Source organism: Pezoporus flaviventris, unplaced genomic scaffold, assembly GCF_033815535.1.
Source record: "Pezoporus flaviventris isolate CSIRO_AGI_PZ_B2104156 unplaced genomic scaffold, CSIRO_AGI_Pfla_v1 ptg000040l, whole genome shotgun sequence".
Taxonomy (NCBI): Eukaryota; Metazoa; Chordata; class Aves; order Psittaciformes; family Psittacidae; genus Pezoporus; species Pezoporus flaviventris.
In genome coordinates this window covers 8,681,514-8,707,017 of record NW_026892588.1, presented here as the reverse complement: position 1 = coordinate 8,707,017, position 25,504 = coordinate 8,681,514, and the positions used below count along the sequence as shown (strand labels likewise).

Sequence of the window (25,504 nt, the reverse complement as noted above, 5' to 3'; positions counted from 1 at the left end):
CATGCTCAGATAGAAGAGTGCAATCCTGACAGGTAGCACAGACTGATTGCAATGAACATATATAAGGTTGATACAGATTATGTGCTCAAAATTTGCTTTACATGAAAAATGTTGGATATTGGGCAAACAAATACATTTTTGCCATTATTAAAAAGAGACTGCCTGCTGGTTTTTTACTCGGTTATTATACCAGCCAGATTAGCACCCTATCACACTCTTGTGAGTGACTGAATCTTTTATTAAATGAGAAATACATTTTCTGTTAATGTTTGACATCCAGGCACAGAAACAGATGTACATAATGATTATAGTAAGCTGTATCTATTTAGTTCTAAGACCAGCGATTTCAAAATATCGCAAATATAGTTCCAATACTACCTATTCAACTCACACTTAAGGGTAAGCTCAACCCTCCTGCTCATTAACATATATAACCTTATTGATTTTTTCATAATATTAATTGTTAGATTGACTAAAAGTGTTTGCTGGACCATGCCAGAGAGCCCTTGAGTATCTGGAATAAACAGTATTTGAAAGTAACACAGCTGCAACTAAACACCTTCAATATCATAGGACAAGGGGTAACAGGGGAAGTTTAGACTGGATATAAGGAAATATATAGGTATAAGGAAAACAACCAAAATGCAAAAATCACTGGTCTAGCAAAGGATGGGTTTCATTATTTACTCACCTTCCTTGGGCAGTTTTACTGTGGGGTTTCACCCCAGTTTCCAAACCAAGTCCCCCTTAGGGGAATGGGGTACTTCAGAGACAGTGCCACTTCTTCTTGTGAGCCCCCTCCTCAAGTCCAGCCCTTGAGAGACACTTGTCAGCTAAAGCTGAGCCCTCCCCCAATTCCTGTTATGAGGAAAACCAGCTGTGGCAAATGCTAGGAGGAAAAAGGAAGCATTAGAGACCCATGTCCCATTCCTCACAGGTGTGTTGGTTCAAATGATAACTGAAGAAATGCACTATCCAACACCCCTGCTTTCCAGCTGGCAAACCTTCTCCACCTGATCAGCAGCCTGGGCTGCGGCGACAACCTGCCACACTGATTTTCAGGCAAACCACTTACTTAAACAGGATTTCAAATTAAAGGGGCAGGGAAGAAAACTTTATAAAATTAGACTAAGAATATTTACCCTGCTATCATAAATCTTAAAGAGTCTCCTGCACTGTTCTTCAAAACATTTGCTCAATTTTCAAAGCAAACAAGTGGGCTGAATCTTGGACAAAATTAGGTCCATTGGTTATACACCATGTGGATTTGCATATTGTGACACCTTAACTTTTGGCAGTCGGAACAAATGAATAATTTAAGGAACAGTACAGCATGATAATGGTAATATGTTGTTATCGGTATTGCCACTGTGAAACCGTAATACATCACATTTCCAGGAAAAAAATGCAGAGAATATACGGGATATTAGAAAATGTGCAGCACTGCTCCAGTTCTGATCAAAGAAGGAGACTGGGGTGGAAATTACACCTTGCAAATCCCAACATGCTTGTAAACACATGTGTTTTAATCAACCACTGCAGTCTTTCCTATTTCTCTCCTCATACTTTCTCCTGCTACAGCCATGAAATGTCTACTGGAACAGTTCTGCCAATCCTGCAAAAGACCTAACATTGACTGCTGTCCAAACAGCAGATCAGCTATGGGACACTCACTTCGGCTTTTTCAGCTCTGAAGACCAGAATTTAAGTTCACAGTTTGTGTCACACAGTGATGATCTTTTGCTCTAATGAGCAGCTCAGTGACAGGAGACAGCTGTGTAAGGAAGAAAGTCCATGCATTGCACTGTATCAGCTAAAACTCACAACAACTCTTTATTTATTTGACTGTCATTAGCACAAAATGGATTTGCAAGTAAAAATAACATAAACACATTTTAGTTAACTCCAGAGTTGACATGCTTAAAGAACCCCAGAACCCAAAATGCAAAGATGATTCCTCATTACAATAGCCTCTTCCATAACATCAGCCAGGGACAAGCTATGTGTCGGGTTCTGACTGTCACCTCCCAGCAAATATTGTAGGAAGGCAAGAAATTCCAAAATGCTCCCGGGGCTGTAAATTACACAGATGTAACTGGATATACAGAAACATTTAGTGAGAGGTAAAGACAAATGTCTGGCTTACACAGTGCTCTCCAGCTAATGTCAAGAACAGACGAGTGATCAGCTAACAGAAAATACAGGGATCAGAAACAACCGTAGGGCTAGAGGTCCTTTAATGCGTGGGAAAGTTAAGTCTTCCTTTTACCTATTTTTTTTTTTTGCAGTAAGTAAACCTTTCTGTAAATGAAACCATGTGCAACCTCAAGTGAAGCTGTACAAGGGAGCCCTCCATGGCCAAAGATGAAAAAGGAAATTCTGTTTTTCTTCCTTCTTGGTCAAGATCACTACTCTGCATTTGCAGCTTTTAAGCTTTAGAGCAGCCACTTCTGTCTCCATTCTCTCACCAGAACTGCCCTAAAACACCAGGCTCCCTGCTGTGTTATGCATACATGGCTTGATCCATTGGCTGCCATGGCTGCAAGGAACAAAGCAAGCAGCTTCCAGAAACCCTGGACAGCATGCCCTAGCTGAGCCCACAGCTCCTGGGGAGGCTTGCCCCTCTGGGATGTGACAACAGAAAAATGCAAAAGCATATGGCAGGGAGGACTCCAAGCAACATATATGCTGGCTGGTTTCCCCCATTTAACATCACACATGAAGCTGTTCCAACACCACTTATCTATGTCCTGTCCTAGAGTTCAAGGTATCTCTTGAGCTTCCTCCCCTCCATGTACCTTTTCATCCTTTCTCCTATTTTACATGCAAATACCACCTGAGGGCAACTATATAATTGTTTGGAGGAAGGCACTACCAAATGTGGTTGATACCTTTTAAACTAGAGCTTATCTTTCTGATCTTTGACATCTTGTGGCTGCCTGCCTCTCCCTATGAGTGGACAGTGACCACTCATGCTTATGTTCTTCCATTATGGGTGATGAAAGAAGCAGGAGGTTGTGGCAAGCAGCAATGAAAAATTGCAACCTTGGAAGATGATTCAGCAACGGACAGAGCTCGGGTTTGGTCAGTGCACAGCAGTATCCTCTTCATTCCAGGCTAGTTTCCTAAAGCTTAAGTTTAAAGGAAGAAATACCACTAGCTGGCTGCTAGAGAAGGCAGGAAAACCTGTTCCCAGATTAACTGGCACAGATGCTTTCAACCCTGTGCTCATCAGTGATGATGGTTTAATTACTAGCACCTGCCCTATGTGCACTGATTCAGTGGATCTCCTCAGGACTGCTGAGGAGAATGGCCCAGCTTGTGCTCATCCAGCCTGAGGAGGACTTTGGGAAAGGTGATAGTACCCTGTGGACAGAAATGCCCTGGGCTTCTCAAAAATCCTAAGCTGCTAAAAACCTTTCAAGATCTAAAAGTAAAGGTATCTTCCTCCTTTGCTACTACAATGAGATTAGCCAGCAGCTCCAGTGCTGCTTATCAAATGAAGAGACCGACTACCAAGGCGGCTCAGGGGACACAACAGCCCCCAAAGCCTCTTGGGCAAGCGGCATGCCCTTCGGGCATGGATGCCCCTGTGCAGCTAACCAGTGAGGGGGAAGCACCTGAATCCTTTGACACAAGCTGACAAGATGGGAGAAAGGGAGAGACATAAGGCAAGAAGGAGAGAATCAAAACACGTAGTGCTCTGAAAAGCAGAAGCCTAAGATGAGTCCTGCAACAGTGCTGTGTATCAAAGGCAAGAAACTCCCTGTCTGGTGGCCCAGATGCTCTCTGGACAACCTTTGGCTTAAGATGAGAAACTACCACATCCAGAATAGTCAACTCTGTTTTTGTAAAAGGAGAAAAGTTAATCAAAAAGAAGTTACTTTAGAGCCATTTTATGAGTACCTCCCTAATTTCCTACACTAGTTCTCTTGTCTAGCTAGTGCACACTGTCTTCCTGTGTATTAAGGCAAAAGCACAAAGCTCAAATTCCCACTCCTGTGAAACGCTCCCTTCTGTTGTCTCTGTATACTTGTCTCTACGCATTTTTCAGATTGGTTGAGTTTTACAACTCAGCTCTCGTAACTCATGTTTCAAAATTAACTATTCCATCAACAAATATGGGGAGAGGTTTAGGAGTCATGCTGCTGTTTCATTTCTCTAACCTGCAGAGACACCCCTACACAGGGAGCAGGTCTGACGTAACATCATTTCCACAAAAAGATGGTGTAGGTTGCAAGGGACTGACTGGCTTGATACATGCAAAGGGAACCAGATCCTCCTGTGAGGAATTCTGGTTTCTTAACCCAGGCAAGCAACCATGTTGCTTTCTCTCTAGTCAGGTAAATTAGGGAAACAAGATAGAAGCACAGAAATACATATTCCCGAGCTATCTCAAATTTTCAGCTTAGATAAACTGCACCTCTGCTACAATACTACTTCACTGTAGTTCAGTTTATATTTCTGTACCAACTATATCCCTTTACAGACATCATAGAAACTCCTTCTGCAAATTGCAGAGACAATTCCTGAAGAGTCCCCCAGACACAGCCACGAAACACACAAACATTGAAGGCCACCTTCAGGCAGCCATGGAAGTGTCCACAAGCATTCAAGCGCACCCAGATTATACACGAGGAACATTTTAGCAGCATAATCGTCACTACAACACATGACAAACCCTTATCTGTCCCGCTCAGAGCTCTCGGTAAACTTAATTCAAGCCAGAATAAGCACTTTTAAAAAGGAAACGTATACTGGTAACCTCTATAATATCATTATAACTATTAAAAGTTCACAATTATCTTGCCCCGGCTGCTTTGAGACAAACTGTAGAGGAGAGCAAGCTCTGCTTCTGCAACACTAATGATGATGCATTAGAAACACCCCAGCCTATAGCAGAAGCAAGTAAATACAGGCTACTTCATCTGTTATTAAGAGTGTCCTCAGCTCTTAGATGTGAATCGTGAAATTTTTTTCTTGTTTGCTGTGCTTTAGTAGCCAGGTACCAAAAGGCAAGCAGCCGGGCTCCCCGCGGGGGCGGAGGCTCACTCTCCCCCAGGATCCCTATTCTCCCAGGAGCCGGGATGCGCTAGCTCCCACCCCAGGGGCTACGCTCCCGGGCTCGGACGGGAGAAGGATAACGTGAGGCATGCGGGACAGGACCGGGGACATCCCGAAAGCAAGAGGGAGAAGAGAAAGAAGGGAGTGCGGAGGGGAGAGACAGTCACGGGCAAGGCGAGGAGCCGGCATCCTGCAACCCCCATCGGTCCTCCAGGAGTACCCGGGATCTCGCAGGGTTACGGCTGCAGAAGGTGGGGTATGAGGACAGCACACCGGGAACATCGTCCCCTGCCCCAGGGAGCAGCCCCATCCCTTCCCGGCCCCGGTAGCGATGACACTTACGTTTGCGCCGCAGGAAAGATGCGTCCTCGCCTTGTCCTCTCGGCTCTCAAATGCATTTGTATGCATTTGCCCGGGCAGCGGAGATCCGAGGAAATAGACGGAGCCGAGCACCGCGCCGCCGCCGAGTTAGGTCCGGCCCATCAATCCCCTCCGCCCCCGAGGTCTCCGCAGAGCTCCGCGCAAGCCCGAGGGCGGCCCCAGGGCGGGCGCTACGGGGGCGGGGTGGGTACGCCGGAGGAGCTCCGCGGAGTGCGGTGATGTAGCCGCCTCTCCGGCACCGGCGGCCTCCCCGCCAGCCTCGGTGTTGAATTTCAGCGGTGGCCGCCGGCGATTACATCAGCAAACACGGGGCGGGACGGACCCGTCCGCGCTGCCCCGCGCAGCGACACCAGCGGGGCGCGCAGTGCCGCGCCGAGCCGATACGAGTCGATCGCTGCCAGCTCCAGCCCCGCGGAGGGGCCCAGGCAGGCAGAGCCGTGCGGTAGCCCCGGGTGCGCCCGTCCAACGGGCAGCGGGGGACTGTAAGGGGCAGACAGGTGATGGCGGTCAGCGCATCTGAAGGGCGAGAAGTGCCTTAGGTTCCCACCGGGCTTCAGCTGGGAAGGGCTGGCAGAAAGCTGCAAGTTAAAAGTCAAAATGTGGGGATGGAGGAGGAGGGGGGGAAAGGAGATCATGAAATGGTATAAGAAAAAGCTGAGTGCGCTGGAGGGTTTACATCTCGAGTATAATTGGAGTGGGGTCTAGCAAGCCTCCCTCTGGAAAATGTTTGAGGAGCAGATGTAATCTGGTAGCATTACAATGCCAAAAGAAAGAAGACACCCTTCGCTGTCTTCTTGCTAAAATGACAAAGGACTTCTTGGCTTTAATTTCCAGTTTTCTTACCTTGTCCAAGTAACATTCTATTGCAACACCATCCCATAATACATCTTTAGGTAAGCTATCTCTCAGAACAAGCAAGGTAGGGTTAAACAATACCAGACCTCGCAATATACACGTGGCCAAATCCTGCAGCCTTACTTAGGCAAAACTTCCATTGACCTAAGCAGAAATTTCATTGCAGTATTTGGCTCTTGCTGGGTGTTACAAGAACAAAAAGTTCACGAGACCTCTGGCAACGACCTTCAGGTTGTAGGTGACATGAAATAAAAGCAAACATATTCCCTAACAGCAGAAAACAAAAGAGGTGATAAGGCATAAAGAATGCCTGTGGAAGACAAGGATTTTAATATTCTTGTATCTGAGGATGCTCCACTCAGCTGAGAAAGACTTTTCTGAGTGATCCAGGTAGCTGGGAACAGGCAGAAAAAATAGGGCAAAAATTGTCAGGGAAAATTGTTTTCAGGCAACACACCAGAATGGTTTTGAGTTAAATTTCACATTCAGTCATTTTCAATACCTTGAATCATTCAGAATCTATATAGTCTCACTCGCTACCATGGGATTTCCTATTTACTTCATTATTTGAGAACAAGGTAAAAGCTGTCAACATTTCTGCTTCCTGACTCTGTACCCTGCCTTAAACAAAGTGACAGCAAAATTTGAAAATGTGCTTGTTCACTGAAGAGAACAGTGCCTGCCCAGGGAGGTACTGAACACTGTTGCAGTGAAGGCTTTCTCAGCATTTCTGTTTTAAACCACACTTGAATGGCTTCCAACAACTGCAGTGTCGTATTTCATTTAGGTTTTATTAGCATTAAGATGAACTAAGATGTACATTACAGATTGGGTTTGGAATGGTTTGGTGCCATTCCATGAAATCTATCAAGCTCTTAAATAAGATGTCATGTGTGGAGTAGGCTTTGCTTCATAGCAAAAAAATCACTATCAGGTTTATTCTTACACTTGCTTCTTCCATGTGTTCTTACAGCCTAATACATGAAACCTACTATGTTTGAAGCTATCAGATTACGAGTGTTTATTTCCAGTGCTATATATAGCAGTCTGTATACTTACAAGTAAGACACTTAAGCTCCGGATGCATTAACACTCATTGCAACACAGTGATGCTGGAGTTTCATTTCCCATGGTAAATGTCCCGAGATCCCATTTTTCATGTTTGCTGTCTCCAGCTTGACCACAGCCTATCCACAATTTCTTTTATCTCTCCAAGTAAACCAAGGGATTACTGAAATGCAAAAGTAATTCTTTTGAGATATCACTTCTTGCCTTTCTGACACGACTACAAGCTTTTCTTCTGTTTACTTGCTCCTTTTCCAGCAGTTTGTTGGTTTTTTTTTCCCCTCTTTTTATGATCAGACTTGCTCATCTGTCACTCCAGATTACAGCTGCTGAGTTCCAGCCACACTTTGGGGCACAGAACAGGAGCTACTCTTGAACAGTATAAGAGGCGAGGGAAATGATTCCTATCTCTGATTTTCCTTCCAGAAAATGTACAGGAGAAAGCAATGATTGGTATACTGCCAGAGCCTAAAATTAAAGAAAAAAAATGAATAAGAATTTGAAAGAAAATGTGCAACATGGGAATGTGAGGACTGAGTGTTGAAGCCTGAGCCTTATCCTGCTGCAGTCAATAGGAACTTTACCTTTGACTTGAGTAAGAGCAGAACAGGACCCACACAAGTTTCCTGGTACAGTCCCAGTATTAGGAACTTTTGGCAGAAGATCCACACTGCCATTCAGTTCCCTTTGGAGAACTGATTTGCCCTGCACACCACAATATATGGTGTTAGGCTACGTACCAAAATTGCTGGAACCTAGTTCAGCAAAATTACTTAGAATTCTGACTGTGGCAGCCAAGAAAATGTTTAACATACTGCTCCAGTTAAAGAAAATTACCCAGCTATCAAATAGGATTCACAAGTACAAGAAATGGAAAGGATTACAGTATGTCTTTTACAACAACTGGCTAAAATTGAAGAAAGGGGGACTCCAGGTCTGAAGCCATTAGACATGTTTATTTCTTTGTAGAAAGTGAAAGACATTGTAATGACCAGTGTTTGCCTTCTCTCTCCAGATACGCCTGTTACCTTCTGATAGAAGACGTTTTTGAGAGTCGGTATTCTCCAGTCTTGAATAGGCCTAAAATCTTGAAATGCCTTTGAAAAGCACAATTGCTTACTTTTTAGGTTAATCCTATCCATTCTAATTTTTTACTAGCAAAATAAGGAGACAGTTAACATAAATTTATATTCTGAAGAATTCAGAGCAGAGAGGATTTTTCTGCCTTACAAGACCAACACACAAAAACTTCTGAGCAGAAGAGGCTGAAGGAGGAAAGGAGAGATGCTGTGGGTGCAGGGGACAAAACTTAAGAGGTCCAGGCTACAGAGCAAAAATTGGCATGACAGTCAGGACTGACAAAAATACCAAACCACAAATGACTGTATAGACTACTGAGATTCCTTAAGGTGATGAGCTAGAGCAAACAAGGGAATATATCCAGCCAGGAGCAAGAAGCAGAAGAGAGCCTGAATGAACCGCAAGCCAGAGTAGAGACTCCAGACCACAAAGCTCCAGCGACTCCAGCTGAGAAAGGTGTCTCACTGTAGCCAAGATACTAGCAACTGTTTACCAGACGAGGCATCTTCCGTTCCAGAATGTCGCTGCTATAGCAGAGACCCCCCATAAACCAGAGTTAAAGCTCTCGTGGAGAGAGCTGAAACAGGCAACTGAAGCAAAGCGTTCTGAATGAGCAACCCCAAGCCCAGCAGCTGAAAAGCTGTGACATCTTGTTCCAGCGATGGCACATCGTACGCCATACCAAAAATGCAGAGAAGCCCAGCCAAACACACAAGAAAATATTAAAGGAAGAGGAGGCCTGAGAAGCAGTTATTAGGAAAGTAATAAGGGAATGGAAAATGCAAGAACGAGTGCAACGTGGGAACCCTGAGAATAGCTTGCCAAATGAGAAGACTCCAGTTACCAACTAGACCAAACTGCCAAGAGAGAAGCACAGTAACTATTTCCATCTCAAAGAGGGGCTCTGGTGCCTAAGAGCAACTTGTGAAAGAAACAGAGAAGAAGCTAGAGAAAACCCAATTACTTTCATTTTTAGTTAATCTTTATCCCATCATTGATAGAGTGCTTTGCCATCCAGGCAGGCAGTAGAGACACCCACTCTTACAGACAGGAAGTTGTATTTGACATGAGGTATTATCTGGGATACTCATTGAACTGAAAATCCCCTTATAGGTGAAGTCCATAAATAGGACCAAGAGTCTGTATTCCCATGGCCAAGTTAACATGCCTACTGATATGTCCTGACAAAGACACAAAGATCAAGACAGGCCTCAGCAGATGTGTTCCTCCACCAGAGTAGTGGCTGAAACCACCTGTCACAGGCATTCAGCAACCTCAGTGGGGTTCCCTGCACCAGGGCTTCCCCAGCAGGTCCCTCCAAAGCCTCCTGCCCACTGCAGGAGCCCTCCCCAAAGTGGGGTTCTCTGTCATTATAAATGTGCCCTGTCTCCACCAGTAAAAGGAAGCAAAAACCTTTTTCTTTGAGAAATAAATAAAAAGTTGTGGTTGTCCTATGTGAAAAAAACACTAGCTCATAGTACTGGGACACTAAAGTGTTTGGTAGTGCTCCACAGTGCCCTTTCACATTGGAAGGGCAAGTCAAAAATCCCTTAGCGACACATTAGAGCATCTGTCTCCAGGTTAAAATCTGCAGGTATTACTTGAAAATTACTATCTATGAAAGAATTTGGAATTAAATTATTCATACTCATATGGTGCTCGTCCTGCTAGCAAAATCTCATCAGCACTAAAAATTGCTCACACATCTGGAAGAACCAGCACAGTCATCTGAGAAGCATTTCATTCCCAAGCCGCAGAGAGTTCTGCATTAGGCTAGTCCTTTTTAAAGACATTCTCCTTTATTTTCTCAGCAACTGTGGGAGATGCTCAATTCTGCTTTAGTTCTAGAAAGGCCTTTTCTTGACCATCTCTGCTTCCAGCCTTGGGACTGTGCAGGTTTTCACACTGCTGCCCTACAGGCAAAAATGTGTTCTCAGATATTCCTTCTGCAGTAACTAAAATACAGTTTTGACCTGCCTCTGCAAAATTAGCTTTGGCAACTTCAAGGGGAGTTTGCAGAAGCCTCAGTTCTCCACTTTCTCACTTGATGAGAGGTGAGATACTGGTGCTCAGTGGCTAACACCATGTTAAATCTCCACCTTGGAGTAAGAGGACTTCTCACATTAAAAGTCTTATCAGAATTTTCTCCCTGATTATAGAAGCAGAAAATTTAATGAGATCAGTTTATGACCTTCAGAATGGTGAAAAAATAGTGGTTTGTGGCAGCCACAAGAACTCCATTGCTTCTGCCCAAACTTTGAAAGACAGAAAGAAACAACATCATAATACTATGGATACTTATGAACTCCATCTTTGGGAAGAGAGAAGCGTAATCAGAAAAACATACATAATTTTACCAACTTCACATGGTTATCTCAACAATAAGCGATTGCTCTGGTATGTCTGAAAGTCTCCTCCAACTTCCCACCAATTATCTCTACTGGTTTTTAAATATCCTGAGTCTCTCGGCACACAGCATACCAAATTAATGTAAATCAATGGAATAATTTAAACCTCACAACATTTGTTGATAACGTTCATCAAAACAGGAGTTTCCAGACTCAGCATGTATTAGTAGTGATGAATACAGAAGTTGCACTATTACCCTTCCTCCCCCTGCCTCCCCCCCCAAGTCATGAGACTTATTCAGTAGTCTTTAGCTCCCAGTAAAGGAAACAAATGGGGCTTATTGTTGTTTGCTTTCTTTGAATCTCTGGATTTAAGAAGAAAGCCAAGAGTACTGTCAAGTTCAACATGGTATTTTTTGGATGATGGACATTTAATTTCCAAATTAATAATTCTAGATCAGGCATGTATAATGGCAGGAAAAGTCTTCTATAGAGAGACTTGAAGTAGATTGCTTTTTCTGAAAATACCAGACAGATAAATATGTGGAATCCAAGACCAAAATACACTGCCACTAACTTCAATGCTGATATTTTTACAGTAGTAATATAATTGATTTTTGTAAATCCCTTACAGCTGTACCACCAATATAGCATAGTATTTTTAATAGGCTATTTTCATCACCTTATTTTTAGAGATGAAAATTTGTGCTTCAGTTATTTAAAAATGATTAGCTATGTGGGTGAGAACTACTGTTGCAGGAAAGTAAAGGACTAGGATTTTAACCAGGCACAGAGCAACCCTTCCCCCCTCCCACTTATATAAAAAAGTATAACTGAGTAAATTCTTCCTATAAACACCGATAAAGTGAAAAATTATGAATACATCTGAAACTTGAGACTTGCTTCTTGGATCAAGCAAGTTCATTAAGCCAGATGTGCCTGGATTATTCTTATTAGAGAGAGATATAAAAACCTTATGGTTGTTTAGTTATCCGGTGTTGGCTTAGCCATAGTCAAAAGTTGAACAACAGATGACATGAGTAACTGCAACACATTGACCCAAACACACATGCTACAGTTCAATGAATGAACATCATTAAGATTGAGAGGTCCAGAACCTGTCAAAGTACCAGCATTAACTTACATTTGCAACCTCGCTGTCCACACTAGAATCCTTATGGGATCATGCACCATTTTTCATGGGGCTCCAGCCTTCTTCTGGTGATCCAGATCCTCCACAGGCAGATGGGCATTGCACCATGGGACCTCCAGGAAGTACAGGGTGAAACCTGCAGTGTCTCTCCCGGACACAAGTGAACTGCTGCTTTTTGGAAGACTTACAACCTGCATGAATTGTAAGGGCAAGGCAAGAGATATCAGGCTGGCACAATAGCCTTGCGCACTGCCAGATTTTAGCCGTTTTCTTTGAAGCAGGCAATGCCAAACCTTACCTCAGTCTCCATTTTCAAACACAGGCTCAACAATATACTTCTTACCTCCCTTCAGAAACTACTAGAGCTGTTTAACCTTGTCTGAAACCATCCAGCTGAAACAGATGTTCACACAGACTAAAATGTAGACATCACTGAAACAAATGAGGAAAAAAAGTCCATTAAAAATCTATACTTTGTTCTTTTTCCATTTGATATAGTTTGGGATCATTTTTTTGTCTTAAATACTTATGGCATTAGAACATACATACAGAAAAGCATTTATGGTTATCAGATGTTTAGTTTTGACTTAGAGTGGTCGACCAACACATGTAAGCTAGCTGCTCTTTTCCAAAGTAAAGTATTCTGTCTTAATAGCTAACTTGCTATGATTTCAAAGTTACATATGTAAATATACCAGCATCATTATTTGCCTGTTAGAAAAAACATGGATTTTAATAAAAACTTTCACCAAAATTAACATTTTATTCCTTTACAAAGAATTGCAGCTATAACCTTTTATATCTCAAAAAGTATTTTTATGGTTTAAACACACATTAAGAAGTTGGGTAAATCTGAAGGGGTTTCCAGAAGATTTGTGTTATTCTTGAAGTGACATTGTTGATTAGAAAATTATTGCCCTATGCTTAATATTCTTTACAAGTTTGTGTTGAGGTTGTTTTCGAGAGGAGGAAGGTGTTGTGTGGCAGGGGTTTTTATTTTGTTTTGGGGGGTTATTTTTTGTCATTCACATGGGTAATTCATTTGGAGTATTCACACATCCTAAAACACCATATTTATCAAAGCAGACACCTGAGGAAACAGTGGCAATCAAGAGGTTTTAAATTTGCCAAGACATAAAAGTCTCTCTTCAAATCCATCTAGATATTTCAGTAACACAATCCTTTCTATGAACATAGCCTTAATTTTTGGAAATACCATCTCTACCAGGTCCAGTTTACCTTTGCAAAATCCCAGTAACCATCAAATACGCAGGTTTTGCGGAACTGCAGATTACAGGAATTGGGTCACATGGAAGGGGAGCATTTCACATATGCCTCTGACAGCCAACAGCAACTCTGTGCCTTCACTCAACGCTGTTTACTGCACTTTGGAGGATGAAAAAGATGTTGAAGGCTTTTGGTTTAGCAAATTTGGGGATAGGAAGCATCCTTCTGGGCTTCATATCAATTGCTGGAAGAAATAACATGTACTGGGAACAGTCAGGTAAGGGTGCCCTTGTCTTACATGTGCATGGAAACAATGCATTACTTCAGAAATGAAGATATTCATCTGTTTTAACAAAAAGAGCATTTTATTACCTAAATGATACTTTTGAGGAAATGCTGGTGCCCACAAAAGCACTAAAAACCTGCTCACTACCATCAGACCATCATCAAGTAACAGGAAGAATCCCAATGGTACCAAAGCTGCTTGTTCTGTGCTGTCGAATTTTATGCACTCAAATTACTACACTTGGCAGTCTGACAGTAAAAAAAAAAACAAATCTTCATTTTGCATAGCAGCAGGTAACCTATTACTCCAAATTCGTGAATAATTTAACAGAATAGCTATCAGAGAAATGTTTGCTAACACTGACAATCTCTGCCTTGTTGATGTTAGGGGATTTATTTTCCATTCTTTCCTATGCCTCTCCAGTTCAGCTGCTTCCCTCATTTGACAATCTTCCATGAAGACACTGAAGATACCACAAAGCATTTTGAAGAGGGAGTGTTTACAAAGCTTATAAATAGACTGTGCTGTATCCAGAGTAGTTAGTTGTAAGCAAAGAAAAAATGTGAATAACTTACAAGTATGCCAGATGACTGAAAATCCAAGGTTCATTCAGATGTTAGGCATAGACTGCATAATATATGCATGTAGGGTGGTAAGTGCCACTGCATAATCTGAGGGCAAGTAAAATAAGTGATGGGCTACATGCAGACAAAATGCATGTAATACAGCTGAAATATCAATTGAGCCAGATGTTAATTTAGCTCATGACCCTGAAAATACGTTCCTGCAATCTTATGCACCATGTGCAACGCAGGATGTGTTTTTCCAGACTATTTACTGAAAAAGGAATTACTCTGAAAGAAAAGCCTTAAACCCCTTAGAATTCTTCAGAGCTTTGCTATTGCAAATACAGCTTCTGGGGACAATTTTAGAAAAAGAAGAGTAAGCACTGAAAATATACCTTGTTCTTATCATGGAAGCAGCTAGTTTGCCGTGAAAATCCTTGGCCCTCCTTGCCCCCTGCTGTTATGTTTTAAAAATTAATGCAGGGCTCCATCAGATCAATGTTTATTTCAGACAGGGAGGTTTTGGCTGAGCTGTAACTCATGTCCTTGGCATGTTTTAACTAGTATATCAGAATGAATCATGTACTTTAGTAATACTGTGTCTTATTTCTGTCTCTTGTTTAGAGAACTAATGCATAACGCGGGAATCTTTAAGGATTTAGTCTCCCGTTTGGGACACAATTACACGTACACATGCTGTGATATGTGACTGCAGTCCATTAAGCAGCAGCAACTCTGAACTTCCATACTCCATACACATCTCTTAATTTAACTCCTGTAGTCTAAAATATTAACTAATTCTTCCACCTTTTGTCTCCCAGAGGAATATAATACAGAAAAACCTTCATTATTATATCATTCAAGCCATTTGTTTTTTTCTAGGAGTCTAAATGCATGATACTAAACAGAAGCCTGCAGGGCTTTCTAGCCAGACACAGGAGCTGGTTGCAGAGGGGAGCACACACAGCACAACAAGTTAACCTCCAGCTCTCAGCACCAGAAAGTTATTTCTAAGCAGAGTATCAAATGCATGCTATGTAAAAATTGCTGATAGTTGCCATAAAATATTGGTGAGCTCCTCAAAAACAAAATGGCTTTTTGGGCCATTGAGATCCCCTCTTTACTCTCAGCAATGTACTTTTTGCAGAGGTACATTCAGAGTTGGCCCTCAGAGATAGATGCTGGCTGTGCTCAGTCTCTCCTCTGAGTTGCTGAGTTCAGTAAGGTACTATGAGTAACACTGAGGTTCTCCATGGTATGTAAGACTAGTGGTCTTGTTGCATCTTATTGAGTGGCTTCCTTATCTCCACAGAACTGCTCTCCACAGTGATAATATCAGATAAATAATACTGTAGCAGAGTATGGCTCTTTGCAACGTTGCATCTGCATTCTCTCTACCACAGTGCTGCAGCTTGGGTTTTTTGACACAAAATGGCTTCCTTCCCAGACTGTTGTTGTGTAGTTCCAAGTACTGTAAAAGCAAAAAGCTTGATAGATGGTGGCCCTTCAAATTGCATTGGGCTTTTTTGTCCTATAGTACGTAAGTCTGAAGAGATTATCCTCCCAAACAATACCAGCTGCGTTATGATAACGTTATTAGGTCTCAGTTATTTGGATTGACATTTCTACCACCATACTAGGCTCTGCAGCATAGGCTTGCTATTGTCTGACTGAGCTCACACATCTGAAAAGTGTAAACAGCAGTTTACTACACTGCTGATATTCCTGCTCAATTTTAAAGCAAAACCTGGAATAGTCTACTAATAGGGAGGCATTTAGTTTTCCTGTTTAACTCAGATGCACCTCTTGACAGTGTCCCAAGAATCACTGGGAACCTCATTCTTTTGCATTTTGATTCTTCTGGATGGAGTTTGGACCCTGTGCCTCTTTCCAGTCTTTGTCCCTCCATTTGTGGTATGGCAAAATGTAAAGCCAGATTGTTTGCCATCTTTTTTGGTATTTGGCTTTCATAAACAGCTGAGCTTTCCTGCTTTCCCTGCAAGGGGAAGAACACACACAGAGGCAATTACGGGAGCCAAACAACACTATACATCTGAACAGCAATTCCTATAGCTGCATCTTATATGTAGCTTTGGTTTTAAGCTATTTGGTCCTTATGCAATAGGCTTATTGGAATACTTGGATAACCCCTCAGAAAAGATTTCAGCATAATCAGAAAAGGTTTCTTTAGCAAACCAATTCAGTGTTTTATCTCCTGGCTGTAAGCAAGCACAGACTTCATCTCTTTCATAATTTAATGATTTGGATTTTTTTTCCTCCTCTCTCTGGCGATTCTTAAATTATGTTGCACACCCAACTAGAAGTTTCTTAAATACATAGCAGGCTATAGCACTACATTTAGAGATTTAAAATATAAGGGCAACAATTTTTAGGAGTTTAATTAAACCATTAATTTTAATAAAAATTATTGAACTTGCATTGCAGCTCCACAGTGTCATTCAGAGACTGAAACATGCCATGGCTAACTCAAAAGGAACTATGGCATAATTCTTAAAACAATTCCTCCCCATCATACTATGGGGTGAAATAATTATTCTTCCCTTTCCACAAACCAGCATATTTAAGTCAATTTAGGCAGGTGGGTTACAGCTACCCAAAATGCTTTCAAAGTGTTAGAAACAGCTCTCTCCACTCACTGGTTCTCATGACAGATCATACAATGGCTTTATACTATCCTTGCACTTACATTTTGATGGGGGGAGGAGAGGGGTTTCTGGGGTTTTTTTTTCCTCCCAACATGTTCTGACATTTGTTAAATTATTTTTACGTGGTTTGTTAACAGCATAATTTATGAAGAAAGAGAGCTTCTTGCCTTTAACCTGGCACTGCTTTCTCAGGGAGAAAGAAGTATGGGCAGTTTACTTCCGCAACCCTGCAGTCAGGGCTGTTTTACAGCTTCCATATGTGAAGATCCAGAGACAAATGGACTGCATTCTCAGTAGCCTCTGGGCTGAGCTGTTTCATCACAGAACTTTGCCTGCTCCTCACCTAGAATCTCTGAACCAGGACCTTCCCTTCACTGAAAGTTACGTGTGGGAAACAGCATGGAGAAAACTCCATCAGTAACCAAAATTCCTCAGCCTTTAAAGATTCAGAACTGTATTAGGCTGACATAAAAATGGAAATGGGAAAACCTGGGGCATTAGCCTGTTGTACCTGGTGGCATCATAGGCTGCTTTGAGTAAAACAGATCTGATGGGTTGGTTTTGACGTCCGGAAGCTGTGCTGACATGAACACAGCAGAGGAGGCAGGCTAGTTAGTTGGACAGAGGACTTCAGTTCATGCCTTGCTCTGCAGGACAGGTCAATCAGCTGCATTACAGGTGAACACACTGCCAGTGTAGAATTTTAGAGAATTAGACAATATTATTGTCATACAGAAATAACCTCTAGGAAAGTGAGAAATCCCAGTGCTGGAAGAGGATGAAGCTTCAGGAGAGTTTCAGGTCACCATCACACCTTCTTCATTCTGGGTGCTAAGGGATCCCATGTGCAGCAGGGATGACAACTCCCTTGGGCTGCCCACCAGCTTCAAAGCAGCCTGGACTCTCGTGCAGCATGGCTTTTCCCTCAGCAGTCCTTCCCCAGACATGCAGCACTTACTCTGGGGCCTGAGGGACCACCCTTGAAAAGAGGCTCTAGCAGTGCTTCAGCAGCATAGGACAGCTGTCTCACAGTCCTGCAGGTCACTCAAGACAGTGCAGTTACCTGGGATGAGAATCTCTCCTCTGATCTGCAGGGGACAGCAGCTACAGAAGAGTGACCATGGCTGGGACCAAGTTTTGTGGCACCTCAAGTACTGCAGCCAGGTGTGCAGGGCTGGTTCAGTGGATCCCTTTGGATCCCAGAGTCAGTGGCAAATGCAGTTGAGAATACAGCCAGTATTCAACTCAGCTGCATACATTTCTCATGTACGTTCAGTCATTCTGTCCTCACTTAAATTTGTTCTCCACTAACTGCACTGATTTTCAGGATGACATCCTAGGTTTACACTGGTGAGAGGAATAGAATCACACCCGTTGAATTCCCTGATAGTCGTCTTTTTTTCCAGAGCTAATCTACTAAAAGGGTATGGGACAGACTTACTCAGGAACACTTCTTCAGCCAACAAGTGATATTAACAAGAAAAATCAAAGGAAGTATTGTCATTCTTTTCAATACGTTTGTAAACAAACAAAATTCTTTGCATTTGGTATTTTCATTTAGCCAGCAGGTACTTCTCATCATTTGCTAGGATACTATGTCCATAATAGAAGGGCAATAAATGATCCAACAAAACCAGTTAACATCTATAAAGCTTATTAAGTGTTGATGTCTGGCTTGGGACTTGGACAGAACTGAACTGGTGACAAAGCAAAGGAACCATATCCCAGAATGTTATGTAGTAAAAAGCACCAGAAAGCATAAATTACGTGTCCACTTCGCTTCCTGATTCAGCAACATATTTTAAATGGATGACTGCATCTTCTTGATGAATTTTCCAGCCTTGTTTAAGAAGAGGAAATGGAAAAGACTGTGCTTGATGCATTAAAAGTAAAGAGAAAGCTGTGTAATCTTTGCCATGCTTTCTCTTCATAACAGATAAGGTAGAACTTCCTTGTTGGAATGGGGAAATATTACAGATAATGTGAGAAGAAAAACCAGCAACAGTTTGTGGCTGGTGACCTTTGCATAGATTATTTATGGAAAAAGAAAAAGAAGGAAGTATTTGTGCAAGTACTATAAGCAAGCCCAGGAAACATGGCATGTTTAGGAAGAACTTGGAGAGCTGGAAGGGCTGGGAGTCTGCAGGGTTGGAGGAGGTATCGGTCAGTGCTTGGTTGGGCTTGGGGGGGGGGGGGGGGGGGGGGGCGAGTTATCGGTTGGCTGGTGGCGAGGTGTTGTATTCTCTTCCCTTGTTATTTCCTTTATCATTATTATTATTGATGGTAGCAGCAGTGATTTGTGTTATACCTTAGTTACTAAACTGTTCTTATCTCAACCCGTGGGAGTTGCATTCTTTTTGATTCTCCTCTCTGTCCCTCTGGGAGTAGGGGGAGGGCAAGAAGGGGGGGAAAGTGAGTGAACGAGTTGCCTGACTGGGTTTAAACCACGACAGAAACACATCTGATCATCCCATACAGGAAGGGTGGAGGTGGTTTAAATTACCATATCTCAGAATAGGACCACTGCACTCAGACATTGGGACTCTGATGAGTTTCTCATTTCTGCCACTCCTCCAGCATTGCTTTAGCAGAAAACACCATTATTCATGCTTCAAGCTTCCTTTTATATTCACATAAGGCAGCCTTACCATAAATATGAATCAGTCCCAGATGCCTTTACATAGGAAAAAAGATGCACAGCCCTATAAATACAGAAACCTTTCCTCTCTCCATGCATTTCCAAACCTGAAATTTTCCTTAGACCTATAAAGACACATATAATTAAGGACATTGAGCTGGCTGTAAGGATGCAAATTTGTAGCCCAGCTCTAAGTTAGGCCATTGAGACAGAAGTGGTACAACAAACCACTAATCAAGGAGAAAACCATTTATAGAAATAAGGAAGAAGGGGACCCAGCACATCTGCCCAAAGATCAAGCAGTGGCCTTGCACCTGCAACAGGCCCCATTACAAAAGCAAGACATTTTCCCCTTTCCAGCATGCCCCTGTTTTTGCCTGAAGCCTGCCTTCTTCACCCAGGTGTCCTTGGAAGGGTTGGACAACTGGAAGAAACACCTTTTGCATTTAGATAGGATGATGTGGGCTACTTTTAAGTGAAACTGCACTGCACAGTAGCTGCTATATACAGCTACAAAAAAAATCATGTGTGCAGCCATTCTAACACATATCTGGCAAGTCTCATTCAGTGCGAAGGTAGAAATTGTAACTATTGACACCTGTGTAAAGGAGCAAAATGGCCAATGTGTAAAGGCTGACAGGGCAAGTGGAAAGCATCAAAGCTGAGCTTTCAGCAATTTCTTTTACATAAAAACCAATATTATGCAGCTGTCCCAAGGTTCACAACATCTGAAGGAAATTGGTTTGGATGAAGGAATTGCTCTGTGGAAGTTAACTGTTTGTTGTGAGTACTGGTTTTGCTCCTGTTCTAGGAGTAAATCAAACAGCTGTAGCGAACATTAAGTGACACATCAGGTAGCCCCAGCTGGCCAGTTTCAGTACACTGGAGCTTCTGGAAGAATGAGTCTACTCCCACCAATCATAGAATCATAGAGTAGTTAGGGTTGGAAAGGACCTTAAGATCACCTCATTCCAACCCTCCTGCCATGGGCAGGGACACCTCACACTAAACCATCTTGCCCAAGACTCCGTCCAACCTGGCCTTGAACACCGCCAGGGATGGAGCATTCACAGCTTCCTTGGGCAACCCATTCCAGTGCCTCACCACCCTTACAGTAAAGAACTTCCTCTTTATATCCAATCTAAACTTCCCCTGTTTAAGTTTGAACCCGTTACCCCTTGTCCTATCACTACAGTCCCTAATGAAGAGTCCCTCCCCAGCATCCTTAGGGGCCCCCTTCAGATACTGAAAGGCTGCTACGAGGTCTCCACACAGACTTCTCCAGGCTGAACAGCCCCAACTTTCTCAGCCTGTCTTCATACAGGAGGTGCTTCAGTTCCCTGATCACTCTCGTGGTCCTCCTCTGGACTTGTGCCAACAGTTCCATGTCCTTTTTATGTTGAGGACACCAGAACTGCACACAATACTCCAAGTGAGGTCTCACAAGAGCAGAGTAGAGGGGCAGGATCACCTCCTTCGACCTCCTGGTCACGCTCCTTTTGATGCAGCTCAGCATACGTTTGGCTTTCTGGGCTGCAAGCACACACCGAAGCCGGCTCATATTAACTTTCTAATCAACCAACTCCCCCAAGTCCTTCTCTGCAAGGCTGCTCCAAATCTCTGCTCCACACAACCTGTAGCTATGCCTGGGACTGCTCCTGCCCAGGTGATGTGGGTATATTTGTCTCCCAAGGCATTTTTAACTGGTTAGATGTGAAAAAACAGACAATATCCCTGGGTAAATAGGGGCAGAGGCACACTGTTAAATCGCACTTAAAACCTTTTGCTCTCTTAAGCACTTTGCTTCTTCCTGAAGCCCTTGCTTTTTCAAAACACCCCCTTTATTTGAGGGCAGTTGTGATTAAAACAAAAGCAAATAAATGTTGTGTTTCTCCCCTGTCTGAAGCCTAACAGGCTTCACCACCCCACAGTGGTTCATGTGTGCTCCTGTGCTGTGAGGGCACCTCCTGCCTGCCATAACTTCCCCTCTCATGGGGCTGCCCCAGCACATGCCCACAGCCCTGCACCTCTCACTGCATCACCCAAGCCTGCAAGGTCACAGCTGCACCATCACCCGAACACGGTGGTGTTTTAGCTCTGCTCTGTGCCACCTACCATTTAGCTCATTTTTTCCTACAGCCAGGACAGGTAACACTGGGTCAGTCCTACACAATCCCCAGCACTGCAGGGCAGAATTAAATAGTGTGCTTAGACAACTTCACGGGGAGTCAACAGAAGGCATGCATTACTTACGAGGAAAGGCCATCTTTAAGTAAACTTTTTATGATGCGAGTTCTCCTTCGGGACAAAGCCTCCTTTCATGAAAACACAACATTAAGATAGCTCCCTTTCCCTTAAAGTTCCTCTTTCTCCAAAGATCACACTCTTCCATTCTTACGTTACCAAAATGATACTCCCAGAACAAGCAAGTAAAAAAAAATAGCAGCTATGCCAAAACAGTAGGAATGCTTTTCTTCAGTGTAGTTTCTTGCAGACTGTTGAATTTAGAGAAGGACATGGTAAATTCACCCTTGTTATTATTCTCCCTCTGCATGGAATAAAGTGATGTTGCTATTTCAGAGGCAGTAGATTAGTTATTTTGAAGTTCTGTTTTCCTGCCTTTTCAAGACTATGGGAGATACTTTTACTACCAGCTCACTGAATGGAAATATGCCTTTGTTGAGCAGGGATGAAAGTTAACACTATTTCATGAACAGTCCTAAGATTACCTTAATGCACCTACATGCCAGTGTTCCATCTCATCTGCTACAGATTCAGTGGGGCAAGTCGGATTGCCCTGCCATTGAATGCTGCCTATTTTATTGCAATAGCATGGAAGAAAACTTTAGATGTGCCTCGCAAGACTACAGTATTGGTCCGTCTTTCCCTCGGCAGTAGGCATGGTGAGAGACAATAATACTCTGCAACATGCCATACTCTCACCACCTGCTCTCAGAGAAGTTTCTGGTGTAAAATCTAGACATAATCCTTACAGTTTTCTGTTGAAAGCTGTAAAATCTCATTTTTATCCTACAAATTTATTAGCAATTTGTAGGATAAAGTTTGTGATCTTACTAGTGAGTAAAATTGCATTAAATAAACCAGTAATTCCTTTGTCTGTCTCAGCAGTCCATTTGGACCCACATGCTTATCAACTTCCTGAAACAAACCAAGAACACCTTCCCTTTAAAGGTAAAAAGAAAATGGGATTGTCTTTTTTCCCCCTCTAATACTTCATTCACTCAAATATATTCCATACTTTTAACATGGTAAAGAAAGTTCTTAACACATTAGAATGCTTTCAGCTCCCAAGAAGTGGAGCTGTTAAAAAAACGCAGCTGAAGTAAACGAAACATACCTGGAGAAAGATTTAAACTATTTCAACTAAATCTCACAATGATACAGGTTGAGACAAAGGCACTTTGGATGTGAAAAGTGAAAACTTATTTCAAGCAGGCACAAGTCTAAATGCTTTGCCTGTTTGCACAAAGCTAAAACACTCAGATACAAGAGGATTTGGGGGAATTGCTCTGACCCCATGCATCCCCCTCGCAGCATGGGATCTGTGCTGGAAACACAGACACACCTTGATTTCTCCCCTCTGAGATGAGTTTCAAGACAGATTGCTGGTGTTTCCTTATAATGCAAAACTTAAACTCTGGTGCAGTGTAACTGATTTCAGTGGTTGAAACTCAGGGTATGAAGCAGCCCACTGCCAAACAGGCAGAAAAAATTCTTCCCTTTTATCAGTCATTTGCTATGCGCCAAAGCAGTTAGTGGGAAGGGTCTGGAAACAACACTCTACACAGTGTATTTTAGCCCTTGCACCTTTTTCATGTGTTTAACCACAGTTTATATTTGGATTTCCCTTCACAAATATCCTATAATTGACAGAGGAGAATAAACAGTGCATCCCACAAGCAGTGACAACACACAATATAAGCATTCCACTCTTTCAAATGTTTTCCAGTTTTACAACAAAATAATAACTGGTTTTCTTCCCTTATTCTACACCAAAAGCAGCCAAGCCCACATCTGCAATCACAAGTCTGTGTATAAACATTTTGCAGTATACACACATACCACTACAGCTACAGCCACACACAGTGGCAGAACATTGAGATAGAAAACCAAGTCATTTAACTGCACAGAATGAGTTTCTAAACATTTGCATGTAAGTATCATAGCAAAGAATGGAAGCAGTAGAGGGGATCCAAATAAGGACTAAAAGCCCCTATCCACTTGCAAAGATGTGTATGGGATTGAATGCTCTCCATTTAGATGTTAATTTTTTAATTACTTTGGTATCACACTATAAGGATACACTGGACAAAGTGACCCTTTGCAGTCTTCTACACGTAGAATTAGTATTTCCAATGCTGCAGCCCATGCTACATGAAACCGTGTGGTTTCTGAGTAGACCACACATATGGTAAATGTACTTATGAATAGTGTGAGGTGTCCCTGCCCATGGCAGGGGGGTTGGAACCAGCTGACCTTAAGGTCCTTTCCAACTCTAACTATTCTATGACTAGCAGGTGGATTCAACCAACCACTGGCAACTGCAGGATGAAGCACATCCATTTCTCCCCCAAAAGAAAGAAAAAGCAACAATGACATTCTACAAACAACCAACTTTGCTGGAACCCACTGACCCTACTAAGCATAACACTCCAGCCACAACATATAATAACAGCTTTACTTACACATTGCTGCTTAGAGAAACACCCAAAATAGCTGCATAGGGCCAACATCCACACAGCTGAAGAATAGTAGGTTTGCAGAGAAACATCTCAGCAGCCTTCCCCCAACAGCAGAAGCCTCCTTCAGGCCTGGGGTATAGAGGGAAACCAGCTGATTGTTTGGGACTGATCACTGTAATTAGAGACAATACATCTCAGCTGGAGCTTTACCCAGGGCTTCTGTTGAGGCTGTTTCTCATAGAGGGTCATAATGTATTTAATCATCAGTCTATATTTTATGTCTTAATCTTATCTGTCTTATTTACATTTTTCTGGCTTATTGAACACAGCAGCCCACATACAAGGGAGTGAAGACAGCCCTATCTCATCAAAGCCATAGCACCTTCAAAGACTGCTAACATGGCGTTAAAACCTTAACCCAAACGGTCAACTTCCCTTGCCCCTTGCCACAACTTTTGGAGGAGGGGGGAATATATATATATATATATATATATATATATATATACACATTTCTTTTGAACTTCTAAATCAAGATGAAAGGTGCCCAAGAGCAATTTATTGTAGCTGCTGGGAGATATGCATTTGCATACACATTCCTGTTAATATGAGTAAGCAAGAAAAGAAGGCACAAACTCCACTTCTGCATTAAGCACATCCATCTTTATGATAAAGTGATTTACAGGGTAAAATCATCTGCCTGTAAGTACCTTTTAAAGTAGACTCAACACTTCATAATAAAACAGCTGTACAGAGAGATAAATAAATACATTAGGGTAAGCAGGTGCAGCCCTGTTTCAGTTCATATCGTGTATACACCCTATACTAACAGTGAACGTGGGTCACTGTAAATGGCATGTTTCAAAGTGCGGTCAGAATTACATCCAGTATTGGGCTTCTGTGACCGATGCACTTGACCGGTTAACCAAACTAGCAATAGTTTGGTACAGGCCTCAATAGAGGTAAAGGCCATAGCCAGGTTAAGAACTCTTTCAAGACACCCACAAAGGAACAAAGCGACCCAGTGAGCATCAAAGCATGAGTCTGGAACATCGATCGTGTGATTAACACATGAATAGTATGTGGTTTTTCCAAGACTCATTTATCAAGAAACAAAGTTATGGGTACAAGGAGTCTCATGCATACCTTTCCATTGTATGCCATTTGACTAGGAAGCAAACACATTATTCCATCAATACAACAGCCTAAGTGAACCTTCTTTGGGCTCTCCCTGCTAGGCAGGACATATTTTACTAATAACAGATCTTTGGATGTGTCTGATTTGAGTTCCCTCTAAATTGCAACTGGACTGCACATCAGTGACCTCCCCTTGAGCAGGGATGCTTCTCTCTAGTTTTGAGATTCCTTACCTAAGACTAAGAGATCCTTCTTTACCCAAGGTGGAGAGGCCCCTTACTTGGGGGAGGGGGGGGGGGGGGAGGGGGGGAAAGGGGGGGGTGTATGCAAGCAATAGA

At 42.6% G+C, this 25,504-nt stretch overlaps 1 protein-coding gene and 1 long non-coding RNA gene across 2 annotated transcripts in view; both read right to left on the bottom strand.

Moving 5' to 3' along the window:
* COL24A1 (collagen type XXIV alpha 1 chain) overlaps window positions 1-25,250 on the bottom strand; it is a 158,541-nt gene extending 133,291 nt beyond the window's left edge. Inside the window, exons 1-3 of the mRNA XM_061465185.1 lie at window positions 24,036-25,250; window positions 14,035-16,021; window positions 11,938-12,378 (exon numbers count right to left, since the gene is read on the bottom strand). Coding sequence (XP_061321169.1) covers window positions 11,938-11,987 — 50 coding nt within the window. The 5' untranslated portion in view covers window positions 11,988-12,378; window positions 14,035-16,021; window positions 24,036-25,250. The remainder of the gene's footprint in view (window positions 1-11,937; window positions 12,379-14,034; window positions 16,022-24,035) is intronic.
* Window positions 7,066-9,903, bottom strand: LOC133275307 (uncharacterized). The gene is made up of 2 exons (XR_009745462.1): window positions 8,394-9,903; window positions 7,066-8,070 (listed from the first exon to the last, which is right to left on the bottom strand). It is a non-coding gene; the product is annotated as an uncharacterized LOC133275307 (long non-coding RNA).
* Window positions 25,251-25,504: the final 254 nt, after the last annotated feature.